Source organism: Poromitra crassiceps (genome assembly GCF_964638095.1).
Source record: "Poromitra crassiceps genome assembly, chromosome: 14".
NCBI lineage: Eukaryota > Metazoa > Chordata > Actinopteri > Beryciformes > Melamphaidae > Poromitra > Poromitra crassiceps.
In genome coordinates this window covers 33,455,424-33,468,414 of record NC_139633.1, presented here as the reverse complement: position 1 = coordinate 33,468,414, position 12,991 = coordinate 33,455,424, and the positions used below count along the sequence as shown (strand labels likewise).

At 43.8% G+C, this 12,991-nt stretch overlaps 1 protein-coding gene across 1 annotated transcript in view; it reads left to right on the top strand.

Moving 5' to 3' along the window:
- The window catches only part of anapc1 (anaphase promoting complex subunit 1), a gene marked incomplete at its 5' end in the record, with an annotated part of 254,294 nt that overhangs the window by 13,228 nt on the left and 228,075 nt on the right, over positions 1–12,991 (top strand). The window contains 4 exons of the mRNA XM_083650747.1: positions 4,172–4,254; positions 4,409–4,482; positions 7,005–7,150; positions 11,582–11,709. Of these exons, the coding sequence (XP_083506873.1) occupies positions 4,172–4,254; positions 4,409–4,482; positions 7,005–7,150; positions 11,582–11,709 (431 nt within the window). The remainder of the gene's footprint in view (positions 1–4,171; positions 4,255–4,408; positions 4,483–7,004; positions 7,151–11,581; positions 11,710–12,991) is intronic.

The following is a 12,991-nucleotide window of genomic DNA, read 5'->3' as shown; positions in this document are numbered from 1 at the left end:
TTTAAATACAAAAATGTGAAATTATCGCTTATCGGACAGGAGAAGCAGATATTTGTCGGTTATAGTATCGGCTGAAGGGGGGAGGTTTGCACAGTGTGTATGTGTAGTTTAACCCAGTCAGGCGTGTGTTTTAGCAGTGAGTTTAGTGAGTTTTGCACAGTGTGTATGTGTAGTTTAACCCAGTCAGGCGTGTGTTTTAGCAGTGAGTTTAGTGAGGTTTGCACAGTGTCTATGTGTAGTTTAACCCAGGCAGGTGTGTGTTTTAGGGACTGTCCGTTATTTACGTGGGGTGGGGTAAAATATGGTATATCATTAAAAAAATCAACTGCCCTCCCTGGCATTTATATTATTTTCTCTCTGCCCTCCCCCTCCCCCTTAAAAAGAACAAAAAACGATCTGCCCTCCACCACCCACAAGTTCAGCCTTATCATTTTATACACAAATTAGTTTGTTTGAAATAAAATTGCAATATTAACTTTTTATCATCTGACCGTATCTGGTGAGTTAAGCCACTTCTAAACATGAAGTCTGGACCATGACCGGCTAGCCAGAGCAGGATATTTTCCGGTTTTACCTTTCTAGACATGAGGAGTCTGTTTAGAAACAGCTGGAAATGTTCCGTATTCTCTGCTGATGGCGAGTAGAGTGGGCGGGGGGAGGGGGGTGTGGTAGGGTGTATCGATAAAAAGAAATGTGATATGGAAACGGCTTTAGCGAATCCGTAACCAAACTCGATTCAAAAACATGCAGTTTTAACGGAGGATGCATTCCGACGCATTCAGGCGATAACGTGGGGTGGCAATGTGCCAAAAAAAAAGTGAGCGCTTGCCTTTGTGACATCGCCCAAAAGCCGCCAGTCAAAATAGTGGTCGCACGGTCGCACTAACATTACACTGTGGATGACTTTACAAGTGGCATTCAAGTCATATCTGACTAGTTTTCAATTTATTTCTCCCCACAAAAGTTAGGCTATATGTCTCGATATAGGCTGATTTTTACATAGCCTACAAGACAGACAGGTCGGGAGGAAAATAAACCATTCAAGCCGTTTCCAGCACTTGAGGAAACCGTGAGTTTGCTTGTTTCATTCGTTGATATAAGCGATTGCCCCAACGATTAATGAATGAATAGGCTACGTGAACATTCGCGGATACTTTAGCCTATGCAGTAGGCTAAGTAGTAGGCTATCATCTCCTTGTTGCATTTTTAAAGTGGCAGACGGGGGAGAAAGAAACAATTCAACTTTTACTTGTTTACTCACCTAATTTGGCTCTCTTGGTCCTTTGTCCGGTGTAATCCTCCCAGCCCCCTCCCCCCGTTACGATGCTGACACAGACTCAACATACTGACTGTAGCCCGTCTGTGTCTGTAAACGATGTTTCAAAGCTGCAGGCGAAGGGAGCCAATCACGTCCACCTTGGCCAAACATCTCGCCGATAAATATCCCGACTTGTTCAAAGAGCAACAGGTTGGCACAGTGGTTCCCAAACTTAGGGTCGTGAATTCAAATAGGGTCGCCTGATTCTTTTTTTACACCACACACAATTTAATATTACCAAAGATGTCACAAGATTTTTTTTTTTTTTTTTTTTTAGTTTTGAGTTTAAAGTGATCATCTCTAAGATTTCAGTTTTGTTCTCTTGGGTGACACCTATGGTGGTGGGTGGTAATTGCAGGTGAGATCCAAACAGTGTCATGTCACATAATGTCACTATATACTGCAAAGGCTTCATCCAAATGGACATAGCCTCAATCAAAATTGTGAGTGATTTTTTTTTTCTTATTAAAATCTTTTAGATTATAACTTTAAATCAGGATTCTGAGAATAAAGTCAGAATTTTGAGAAAAAAGTCAGAATTTTTAGATTAAAGTCAGAATTCTCAGATTAAAGTCAGAATTCTGCAGGGGAAAGAAGCACATGTGACATCACTGACGATGTCACTGATGATATTATCGATGGTCTACCGGAATTTGAAAGGTCTCGGGTAGTGATGCCACGGTGTGGTCATTTTCACACCGGGTAATAAACACATGACAATACCGGTGTTACCGGTAACATTGTATAAATATATATAATATAATATAATATAAAATATTAAAATAATATAAAAAAATGTATAATAATCCTCAGCTGTCCTCACGGTCCAGTCAGTCAGCTCCTCTCCGCTGCTGTGTTAGCTTGGACGCTCAGAGTCACAACACTGGCTGCCTCACAATACTTGGCTGCATCCAACTCGAGGCAGACAATCTTTCTCAGAAGAGACTAATGTTAGCGACAAATCTGGAGACTTTTTCTGACATGGGATTAACATTACCAGCAAGCAGCAGTAAGCAGGCAATGACGATAGCGGGGTAAGTCCCACTAGCATTGATGCTAAGTTAGCAAAGTACAGGGTGAGCGCGCTGAAGCACATGGCTAATTAATATGGACGTTAACGTCCATATTAATTAGCCATGTGCTTCAGCTGGGATTCGCTCGCTCCATGATGAGGCTAGCTACAGGTTAGTCACCAATGCAAGCTTGGTAGGGATGTCAGGTTAACCACAGAGAACAGTTTGGAGCGGTTACGTTTGTCTGCCTATAAATTAGGCTACTTTGCACACAATCCTTTCTACCCCATGTTTCTCCCCCAGTCAGTCAGCCCCTCCCATCCCTGCTGCTGCGCGCTGTAGTGGTGAGCGCTGTCTGTCAGCCTCACATAACGTTAAACACTGGGGACAGATCTCCTCCTGGAGAAAAGAAACTAACATCATTAGCCACAAATCTGGGGATTTTTTCTGGCCATGGGATTAATGTGACCAGCAAGCAGCAGTAAGCCAGGCAATGACGATAGCTGAGTAGCATGTGCTTTTATCACAGCTAAGTCATCAATGCTAACTATTACCATCAATGTTAGCGGAGGTTTAGCTAACATATTAGCATCAATGCTAGCGAGGATTTAGCTCTGTTAAAACCACATTTCCAGAAATGGCAGTGGCAAGAGAATACACACAGGCTTAGATAAGGGTCTTACCTACATGCCTATGAGGGGGGATTGTGTTCACAACATGTACAACTAACGTTACTTGCTGGTATGTCTAACCAGAGAGATACGAGGAACAGTACAGCCACACTCAGACAGCCAGGATAGGAGGGAGCGCTTGTAATATACACCAGCGCAGCTGAGCGCATGCTGAAACTGTCACGAGCGGGTGGAGTTGAAGGTGTTACCGGTGGGCATGTTATGTAATCGGTGTATGCCTCACCACCGTGTAACACCGGTAACTCCTAATATCGCGGGAAGCCTAGTCTCGGGTCCCTAGATTTTTGCGATGTCAAAATAGGGTCACAAGCCAAAAAAGTTTGGGAACCCCTGGTTTAGCGGATGTGATATATATCATAATTACATTCCCTTAAATAAATCGACAAACAAGTGTTATTTCTTTGTGACAAGCAAACCTTTTTCACCGTCAGAGTTTGACGAGGAAATGCGCTCAGTATGAGCGCCGCAGCAGACCCTCTGCCAACAAGTAACGTTTAGAACCAGCTGCTATATTGTGTAACGTTTAGAACCAGCTGCTATATTGTGTAACGTTTAGAAGCAGCTGCTATATTGTGTAACGTTTAGAACCAGCTGCTATATTGTGGACGCTCAGTCACGTTCTAGACCGGACCTTGCACCCACAATCTTTTTACAGCGGTGCATTCAAAAATAAGGTGGCTAGAGTAGACAGCTGACATTGTTTACGTTTTTCTTTACTCTGGCGCCTCCCCTACGTGACTGCAAGCCTTCTATTTAACCTACTAAAAATGATGAGAATGATATTCTTCAAAGAGCCTATGTGTCCATGTCCAGAAAGGAATGTTGTATGAACTTCATATATCATCACATCACATTTGGTCATGTGGTCAGTTAGTTGACTAATTGCCACCTTTGAAAGGAGCTTGCATACTGCGTATTCGTGAGTGCAGTCGTTCTTACATGAATTTCAGCTCATGATGTTTTCCAAAGTGGATACAGAGCATTTTAGAAATGAAATCCCCGTAAACCATAAAATGTGTTTAGTGGAATCATCACAGGTCAAATTCAAGGGAAGGTACAGATTTGGTCTCATTTAAATGGAATGGAATGGAATAATGGAATGAAATGATCAAGATAAAGATATGAACCTGCTCTCTTCTCTCCTGCAGGTCTCTAATCTCTGGGCCACCAAGTATGGACTTTTGCTAGAACGAAAAAACCCAGCTTCTGACGCCCCCCTCAGCCCCCCGGGGTACGCTCGCTCACACACACACGCACATGCACACGCACACGCACGCACGCACGCACGCACGCACACACACACACACACACACACACACACACACACACACACACACACTGTTGTTTACAGGGTGTTGAGCTGTGTTGTGTGTTTGTCTCTGTAGGGAGCCTCTGCCCACAGTGTTCAGCATGCTGCATCCTTTAGACGAGATCGCACCGCTAGTGTGTAAACCTGCAGGTGAGACACACACACACACACACACACACACACACACACACACACACACTAGGGGTGTCACGGTACATGTATTCGTCCCGTGAGTTCACGGTACGGGCATCACGGTACGTGAAACGACACGACGAATACGTCAAATCCAGAAGCACCTAAACGCTGTTTGAGAGCCATTGAATTGAATGCAATTAAACGCCACAGAAGAAGCGGCTAAACGTTACATAACACTGACAAAGCTGTTAACTTGTAAACAGGCAACTTACATTGCGTGGGATGACAAGCAAGATGCGGTGAGGAAGAGGGGATGACTCCTTGTCATGTTCCAATAATCCATTAGATGACCGAACGTAATCGGCAACAGGCTTGCTGTCAATCTTAACGTTGTTCTTCTTCTGCCGTTTTATTCTTCTTCTACTGAACATGTAGGTATTTTGACGTTGACTAAAGAAATACTGTCGCCTAGTGGCCGCTTTTAGATAGGATTCCAAATTAGTGCTTAAATCAAACACATCAATAGCAAATGCTACATAAAACAAATACAACAGGGGGAGGGGTTGGTGGGAGTATTAGGCTACTCCACACATGCGCTCATGTTTACAAACTTGTGTACAATAAAGATTTAAAGTGGGGGGAAATGCCTTTGCCCTGTCAAACAGCTGGAATACAGACATCTGAGAGGGAGGTGCACCCCACACTTTGAAAATCACTGCTCTAGAGTAAAACCTTTTTGTGTGGATTGCCTAGAGATGTTAATAAATAGTGGACATTTATTCATTCCCACATATTAGACACTATTTCTGATGGTAAAATTAGCGTAAAAAGCAGAATTCAGAAAATTTAAAAGGGAAAAAAAACGAATTTGGGATTTGTTGCTTTTTTCCCATTGTACCGTATTCGTACCGAACCGTGACTCCAAAACCGAGGTACGTACAGAACCGTGACCTTTGTGTACCGTGACACCCCTAACACACACACACACACACACACACACACACACACACACACACACACACTGTAATGAGTCTGTCACCATATTTGAACCTCCGTCTTGGATGGTCGTCAAAAGGGGACTTGATGCTGGCTCCAAAGAGAGAGAGCCCGATGTTAAGATGCCTGACTGTACAGCAGAAATAAACACAATGTTAAGATGCCTGACTGTACAGCAGAAATAAACACGCTACAGTTCAAAAAACTGTTTTGGTCTCTATAGCTAATTTCACCATTCCGGACAACTGTACTGTACGGGGGTGAACTTTTATATAACTCACCCGTTTATACACGTCTATGGTTGCAAAATGAAGTCTGGTTGTATCGAAGTCAATGGGAAAATGACCCAATTTCTTACTTGATTTATTACCTCAGTAAAGACGTTCCTACTGTCATGACTTCATTGTCTCAATCGCTACTGTAGTTTCAAGTCTTCTTCAATACAGCATGATGTTCATTTAGTCAATTTAGTCATTATTACCTGTCCACTGATCGTGCAGCTCGCCGATCACAGACCAATAGCGGGCGGCTCCGTCTGGCTAAAAAAAGCAAAATGGCGACGGTCAAAATGCCAAACTCTACGCTTAGTTCACACAGACAATCTATGCCTTGCCTTGCCTCAACCCACGCCTACGCCGAGCTGGGCGTGAACCTGTTACACGCTTTTGCGATCACACCGCGCGCCTTTTGCACGCCGAACCTGGAGCCGAGTCACAAGCGCCTCCTCTCTCCCGACTGTATTTTTTCACGTGTTGTCCAGAATTGTCATGGGTAGCCTCTAGGTAAAATAAATCTGATATATTTAATGTTCTATTGGTGCTGGATATGTATAACCAGGTCTGACTATAGTCTGACATTTTAGAGAGGTGATCTTGCAAGAATATGTGCTGGCACAACAACATTGTCCATCTTGCTTCTTCGGTCGCTATTCTCTCTCGTGAAGATTTGTTTGCCGACAGGGAGAAAGCCCCACGTGATAGCCACCCGTCAATCTCTCTCTCGCTCTCTCTCTCTGCTCAATACTGTTGTAGAAACTCCATTTTATTTTGAAATTCAGTTGACTTTGCCAGTTCCCACGGATATTGTCGCGTTTTTCTTTCATGGCTTGACAGAAAAGCCTGCCTGCACGCGCCTTGTCGGCGTGAAAATAGAACTCTCGCCTATTGGATAAAATCGGCAAGGCACAGGCGAGGCGTGGGTACACGCAGGGTTCACGCTCAGGCGCCCTGTGTACACAGCCTCGTTGACTAAAACGGACGCCTATTTAAAAGCGTGGGTAAAGGCGAGGCGTAGGCGAGGCTTGGGTCGCCGGTGTGAACCTAGCCCTAGGCTTCAAAAGGGGCGTCCACAATCCAATGGGTGGTGGCTACGTCCATATTTGTATTACAGTCTATGGTTGAAATGGCTTTTTGTAATTTCTAAATCTTATCTTACTGTCTTCTTATTGTGTGTGTGTGTGTGTGTGTGTGTGTGTGTGTGTGTGCGTGTGTGTGTGTGTGTGTGTGTGTGTGTGTGTGTGTGTGTGTGTGTGTGTGTGTCAGCACTGTCTGAAGGCTCCCGGGTGCAGTATGTGTCCGACAGCAGCATGAAGATAGTGTTGAGCTGCTGCCAGCCCTCCATAGTGGTCTCCTACGACACTGTCCAGGGAACACACTCCGTCTGGGCCCTGCGCAAAGTCACACACCATGTGAGTTTACCAAGTGACCAAGTCTAAGATCTAAGTATCGGGGGAATGCAATAATACACGCATCGATTGACATCTGGAAACAGCTGAGCAAACACACCAACCTGAGCTCTTTAGCGCCCTTGATGCCAATCTATCGGCCCATTTCCACCGCTGGTATCAACGCGGCCCCGCCCAGCTCGTCTCGCTTTTTTGTCTCATTCCACCGATCAAAAACGGGGACAGCCCGGGTTGTATTGGGGTCGAGTCGTGCTACTTTTCGTACCTGCCTCGTCGAGCTTCTATTCTGTGAACCCGGGTTCATACGGTGACGTGAAAACATTGTAGACGACTGATTGGCCAGGCAGAATCGTGTTTACTCTGTCTATCCTACTGACTGTCAATTAGGGATGCACGATAATTATCGGACCGATAAATTATCGGCCAATATGGCCATTTGCGTTATTATTTATTATTCCGATAATGGCCTTTTTCCGATAAATTATCCGATAATAATCCTGCTTTATTTTTTGCCTCGGAAACGGAGCTTTTGTTGTCGCACATTCGTGACATCACAGCTGCGACGCAAACATGGCTGCTGCCAGTGTGTTGCTGTTTTTCCAGTTACAGAATTATCAGAAAGCTACTGTAATTTGCAATCCATGTCCCACACAGGTTCCGAGAGGAGGAGAAACCTCTAAGCTGGCATTACGTTAAACCAAAGCTGGCGATGATGCAGCGGATATGTTTGTTGTTTTTGTTAGCGAGTTTTGTTAGCATTAGCTCATCATGCGGCCTACCCTGCAGTCTCGTCCGCTTGGCAGACAAAATGCTTGTGACATTTACAGTCTGTGGCTTGTGATCAAACAGCCCCGCAAAAGCACTTAATACACAGAGCTGGTGTAAACTTATAGAAACTAATGGAAACCCCTTTACCCGAAATGAAACATCCAGGGATTGTGTATTTAACTCCAAAAAACCACTCGCTAACGTTAAGCTAACCGCGCTAGTTAGCGTTAGCTGCTGGACCATAGTGCTGGACAGAGCCATCTAACAGCCAGTAATGAAAACAAAGGCGCAGTCGCGCACATTAGGCTACATAAAAAGCATCAGTCAGTCAACATCACACATAGTGTATTTTCTTTAATCTGGTGGCAGCATTTTTCAGTAAAAAGTGAAACAACACAGATGGTTTATAGTGCCTGCCCCATTCATTGGGCCCAGGCTACAACTCACTGAGAACTGGAACCCATGCAAACTTTGAACAGATCAGTATGACAATAAGAGTCTAAATTACTATGCCTTTTGTCATTGTGTTTTATCTGCAGACTAAGCAGCTTGGCTTTCCGTTCTATAAAAGCCTTTATTTTTGTATTGACAATAATTGAGTGATACACTTTATTAAAACAATCATATTATATCAGAAGTTTTCTTTGTTTTGTGTTCACAGTGATGTCAGTTAGATTTGGTTAGGTCAGAGCTATGCTCACTACATGCATACATCTACCCTAACCCTTTTTTACCCCCAGGTGTGCATAAAATACAGGTTAAAAACAAAACAAAAAAATTATATATCTATTTTTATTATAATAATTATCGGTTATATCGTATCGGTTATCGGCCAAGAAGAATATATTTATCGGTTATCGTATCGGCTCTAAAAATCCATATCGTGCATCCCTACTGTCAATGCAATCCTGCATACCAGTTTAGTGGGGATTACCTTCTCTTCTGTTATGCTTTTTCATCAGTCTTTTGTGTTGCTGCCTTCGCCTCTGGTGAAATAAAATCGTGGCGGTGGTTTCAATTGTCCAAAAGTCCGCTCCTCAGGAAGCGCTTGTAGTTGAGTGCTGCGTCGGCTCCGCTAGGCCGCAGGCGGGGCTCTGGTGAAGCCGCAGTCTTGCCTGGTGAGAGGCCGCCGGGGTAGAGGCTTCACTCTAGTGCAACCCCCGTCCCTCGCGCCCGTCCCTCGCGCAACGCATGTGAGTTTTGACTAACAACAAAGTGATATCCATTCTCCTGGCCGATTGTCACATTTGCCCATGTACACTGTAGGTCATTTAGAGGCACCAGTATTTCATAAACAGTTTAAAAGTTCTGTGTATGGATTTAATTGTAACGTTATGTTATAGCCTACTTCGGAATATGGACGGAGGGCAGATATGCGGACGGCGGTCGCTATGACGACCAGGTGTGGGCGGGGGCAGATGACCAGCGGTGGAAGCAAAACGTCCATCGGGTTGAAACAAGTAGAGCCGAGTGGTGACGGGCTGTGCAGGGCTGTAAAATGTGGTGGAAATGAGCCATAATGGTAACCCTTCATTTGCCCCTTCCACTATAGGCATGGCTTTTAAAACTTGGGAAAATGTTGGAATCAAGACTTTACTAGACCTATACATTGATAGGAGCTTTGCTTCATTTCAACAACTAGTCGACAAATTTAAACTGCCCAAGTCAAACCTATTTAGATACTATCAGATAAGACATTATGTTCGAAAATACATTCCATCATATGAGAGTTTAGCTGATTCTGTACTTAGATCCATTGTTAACTTCTCACCATATACTTCTCACCTTGTATCTATCCTTTACACAACTCTATTTGATGACACTTCTCGGATTAAGGAGAATTGGGAAAGAGATCTGAATATCCAAATTACAGGTACCGAAGTACCGAAAACAATGTAGTACCGACTAAGTACCGAAGTACCGAAAACCGTGACAACACTAGTCAGCACATTAGAAGTATTTTCAAGTCATCAAAGTACAAAGTCAGAGAGCCCAGTTCCAAGTCACCAGAACCCAAGTCAAGGCTCAAGTCTTCTCGTCATGCATCGAGTCAAGTCTCAACCACTTAAAGCTGGAGTGTGTTTGGAGATGAAGTGATGTGACTGGAGCCCTAACCTAACCCTCCCCTGCCTCAGGAGCGTTTCCTAACCTAACCCTCCCCTGCCTCAGGAGCGTTTCCTAACCTAACCCTCCCCTGCCTCAGGAGCGTTTCCTAACCTAACCCTCCCCTGCCTCAGGAGCGTTTTCTAACCTAACCCTCCCCTGCCTCAGGAGCGTTTCCTAACCTAACCCTCCCCTGCCTCAGGAGCGTTTCCTAACCTAACCCTCCCCTGCCTCAGGAGCGTTTCCTAACCTAACCCTCCCCTGCCTCAGGAGCGTTTCCTAACCTAACCCTCCCCTGCCTCAGGAGCGTTTCCTAACCTAACCTACCCTGGCCAAACTTGATCCACTTTTTCATGCTGCTTTGAGATATATTTCCACCTCAGGCTACAGGACCCATCACTGTATCTTGTACAATCTAGTTGGATGGTCCTCCCTGACTATGCGTAGGATGCAGCATTGGTATATTCTCATGTATAAGACCATTCTGGGTAAGTTACCCTCTTACTTATGCTCTAAATTTGTGTCCATAACTACCTCGTATAATCTCAGATCCAACTGGTTGCGCTTTAAAGTGCCTCCTGTACGGACTGAGGCTGGCAAAAGAAGCTTGTCTTATTTTGGTCCCTGGTCCTGGAATGACCTGCAGACACGTTTTAAGTTGGTTTCTTTGATTTCGTTGTCCAGTTTTAAACACAAGTTGTCAGAGGTTCTTGTCTCGAGCTGCTCCTGTGGCAACATTTAAACTTCCACTGTGCACTTTGTCTCTTTATGCACTTTATGCCTCTCGTAGCAATATTTGGATTCCTCTGTGCACAATATGCCTCTGCACTTTATGCTTCTTTTATCATCATTTTATGACTATGATTTTAGGATGTAAATCGTAATATACGATTTTATTTCGTATGCTTTTTACTATTACTTCTGATGCAGTGTTGGTGTAGTCTGTGCTCTGTTTTAATTAGTTTTTGTATCTTGTATGTAAATGTGTGTATGATCTGATCTGTAACTTGCTGCCTTCTTGGCCAGGTCGCAATTGTAAAAGAGATTTCGTATCTCAATTTGTTTCTACCTGGTTAAATAAAGGTTATAATAATAATAATAATAACCCTCCCCTGCCTCAGGAGCGTTTCCTAACCTAACCCTCCCCTGCCTCAGGAGCGTTTCCTAACCTAATCCTCCCCTGCCTCAGGAGCGTTTCCTAACCTAACCCTCCCCTGCCTCAGGAGCGTTTCCTAACCTAACCCTCCCCTGCCTCAGGAGCGTTTCCTAACCTAACCCTCCCCTGCCTCAGGAGCGTTTCCTAACCTAACCCTCCCCTGCCTCAGGAGCGTTTCCTAACCTAACCCTCCCCTGCCTCAGGAGCGTTTCCTAACCTAACCCTCCCCTGCCTCAGGAGCGTTTCCTAACCTAACCCTCCCCTGCCTCAGGAGCGTTTCCTAACCTAACCCTCCCCTGCCTCAGGAGCGTTTCCTAACCTAACCCTCCCCTGCCTCAGGAGCGTTTCCTAACCTAACCCTCCCCTGCCTCAGAAGCGTTTCCTAACCTAACCCTCCCCTGCCTCAGGAGCGTTCTGCAGTGCTGCGGCGCCCGGTGGAGCCGGTCGGCACCCCGCTGGGTTTGATGGCTTCAGGCTTCCTGACCTCTCACCTCCGCAACGCCTCCCGCCTGGACTCCCCCGGCCCCGGACCCAGGTAGGGACTAAAGATGCATTTGGCGACTAATTTCCCTGACGACTAGTCAATTTTTATTTATTTATATAGACTAGTCGACTAGTCTATACAACATTCAACATGAAAGTAGACATTGTTTGGTGGATCAGATGATTCTACATGAAAGTAGATAATTGTTTGGTGTATCAGATGATTCAACATGAAAGTAGACATTGTTTGGTGTATCAGATGATTCAACATGAAAGTAGACATTGTTTGGTGTATCAGATGATTCAACATGAAAGTAGACATTGTTTGGTGTATCAGATGATTCTACATGAAAGTAGATATTGTTTGGTGGATCAGATGATTCTACATGAAAGTAGATATTGTTTGGTGGATCAGATGATTCTACATGAAAGTAGACATTGTTTGGTGTATCAGATGATTCAACATGAAAGTAGACATTGTTTGGTGTATCAGATGATTCAACATGAAAGTAGACATTGTTTGGTGTATCAGATGATTCAACATGAAAGTAGACATTGTTTGGTGGATCAGATGATTCAACATGAAAGTAGACATTGTTTGGTGTATCAGATGATTCAACATGAAAGTAGACATTGTTTGGTGTATCAGATGATTCAACATGAAAGTAGACATTGTTTGGTGTATCAGATGATTCTACATGAAAGTAGATATTGTTTGGTGGATCAGATGATTCTACATGAAAGTAGATATTGTTTGGTGGATCAGATGATTCTACATGAAAGTAGACATTGTTTGGTGTATCAGATGATTCAACATGAAAGTAGACATTGTTTGGTGTATCAGATGATTCAACATGAAAGTAGACATTGTTTGGTGTATCAGATGATTCTACATGAAAGTAGATATTGTTTGGTGGATCAGATGATTCTACATGAAAGTAGATATTGTTTGGTGGATCAGATGATTCTACATGAAAGTAGACATTGTTTAGTGTATCAGATGATTCTACATGAAAGTAGACATTGTTTGGTGGATCAGATGATTCAACATGAAAGTAGACATTGTTTGGTGGATCAGATGATTCTACATGAAAGTAGACATTGTTTGGTGTATCAGATGATTCTACATGAAAGTAGACATTGTTTAGTGTATCAGATGATTCTACATGAAAGTAGACATTGTTTGGTGTATCAGATGATTCTACATGAAAGTAGACATTGTTTGGTGGATCAGATGATTCTACATGAAAGTAGACATTGTTTGGTGGATCAGATGATTCTACATGAAAGTAGACATTGTTTAGTGTATCAGATGATTCTACATGAAAGTAGAC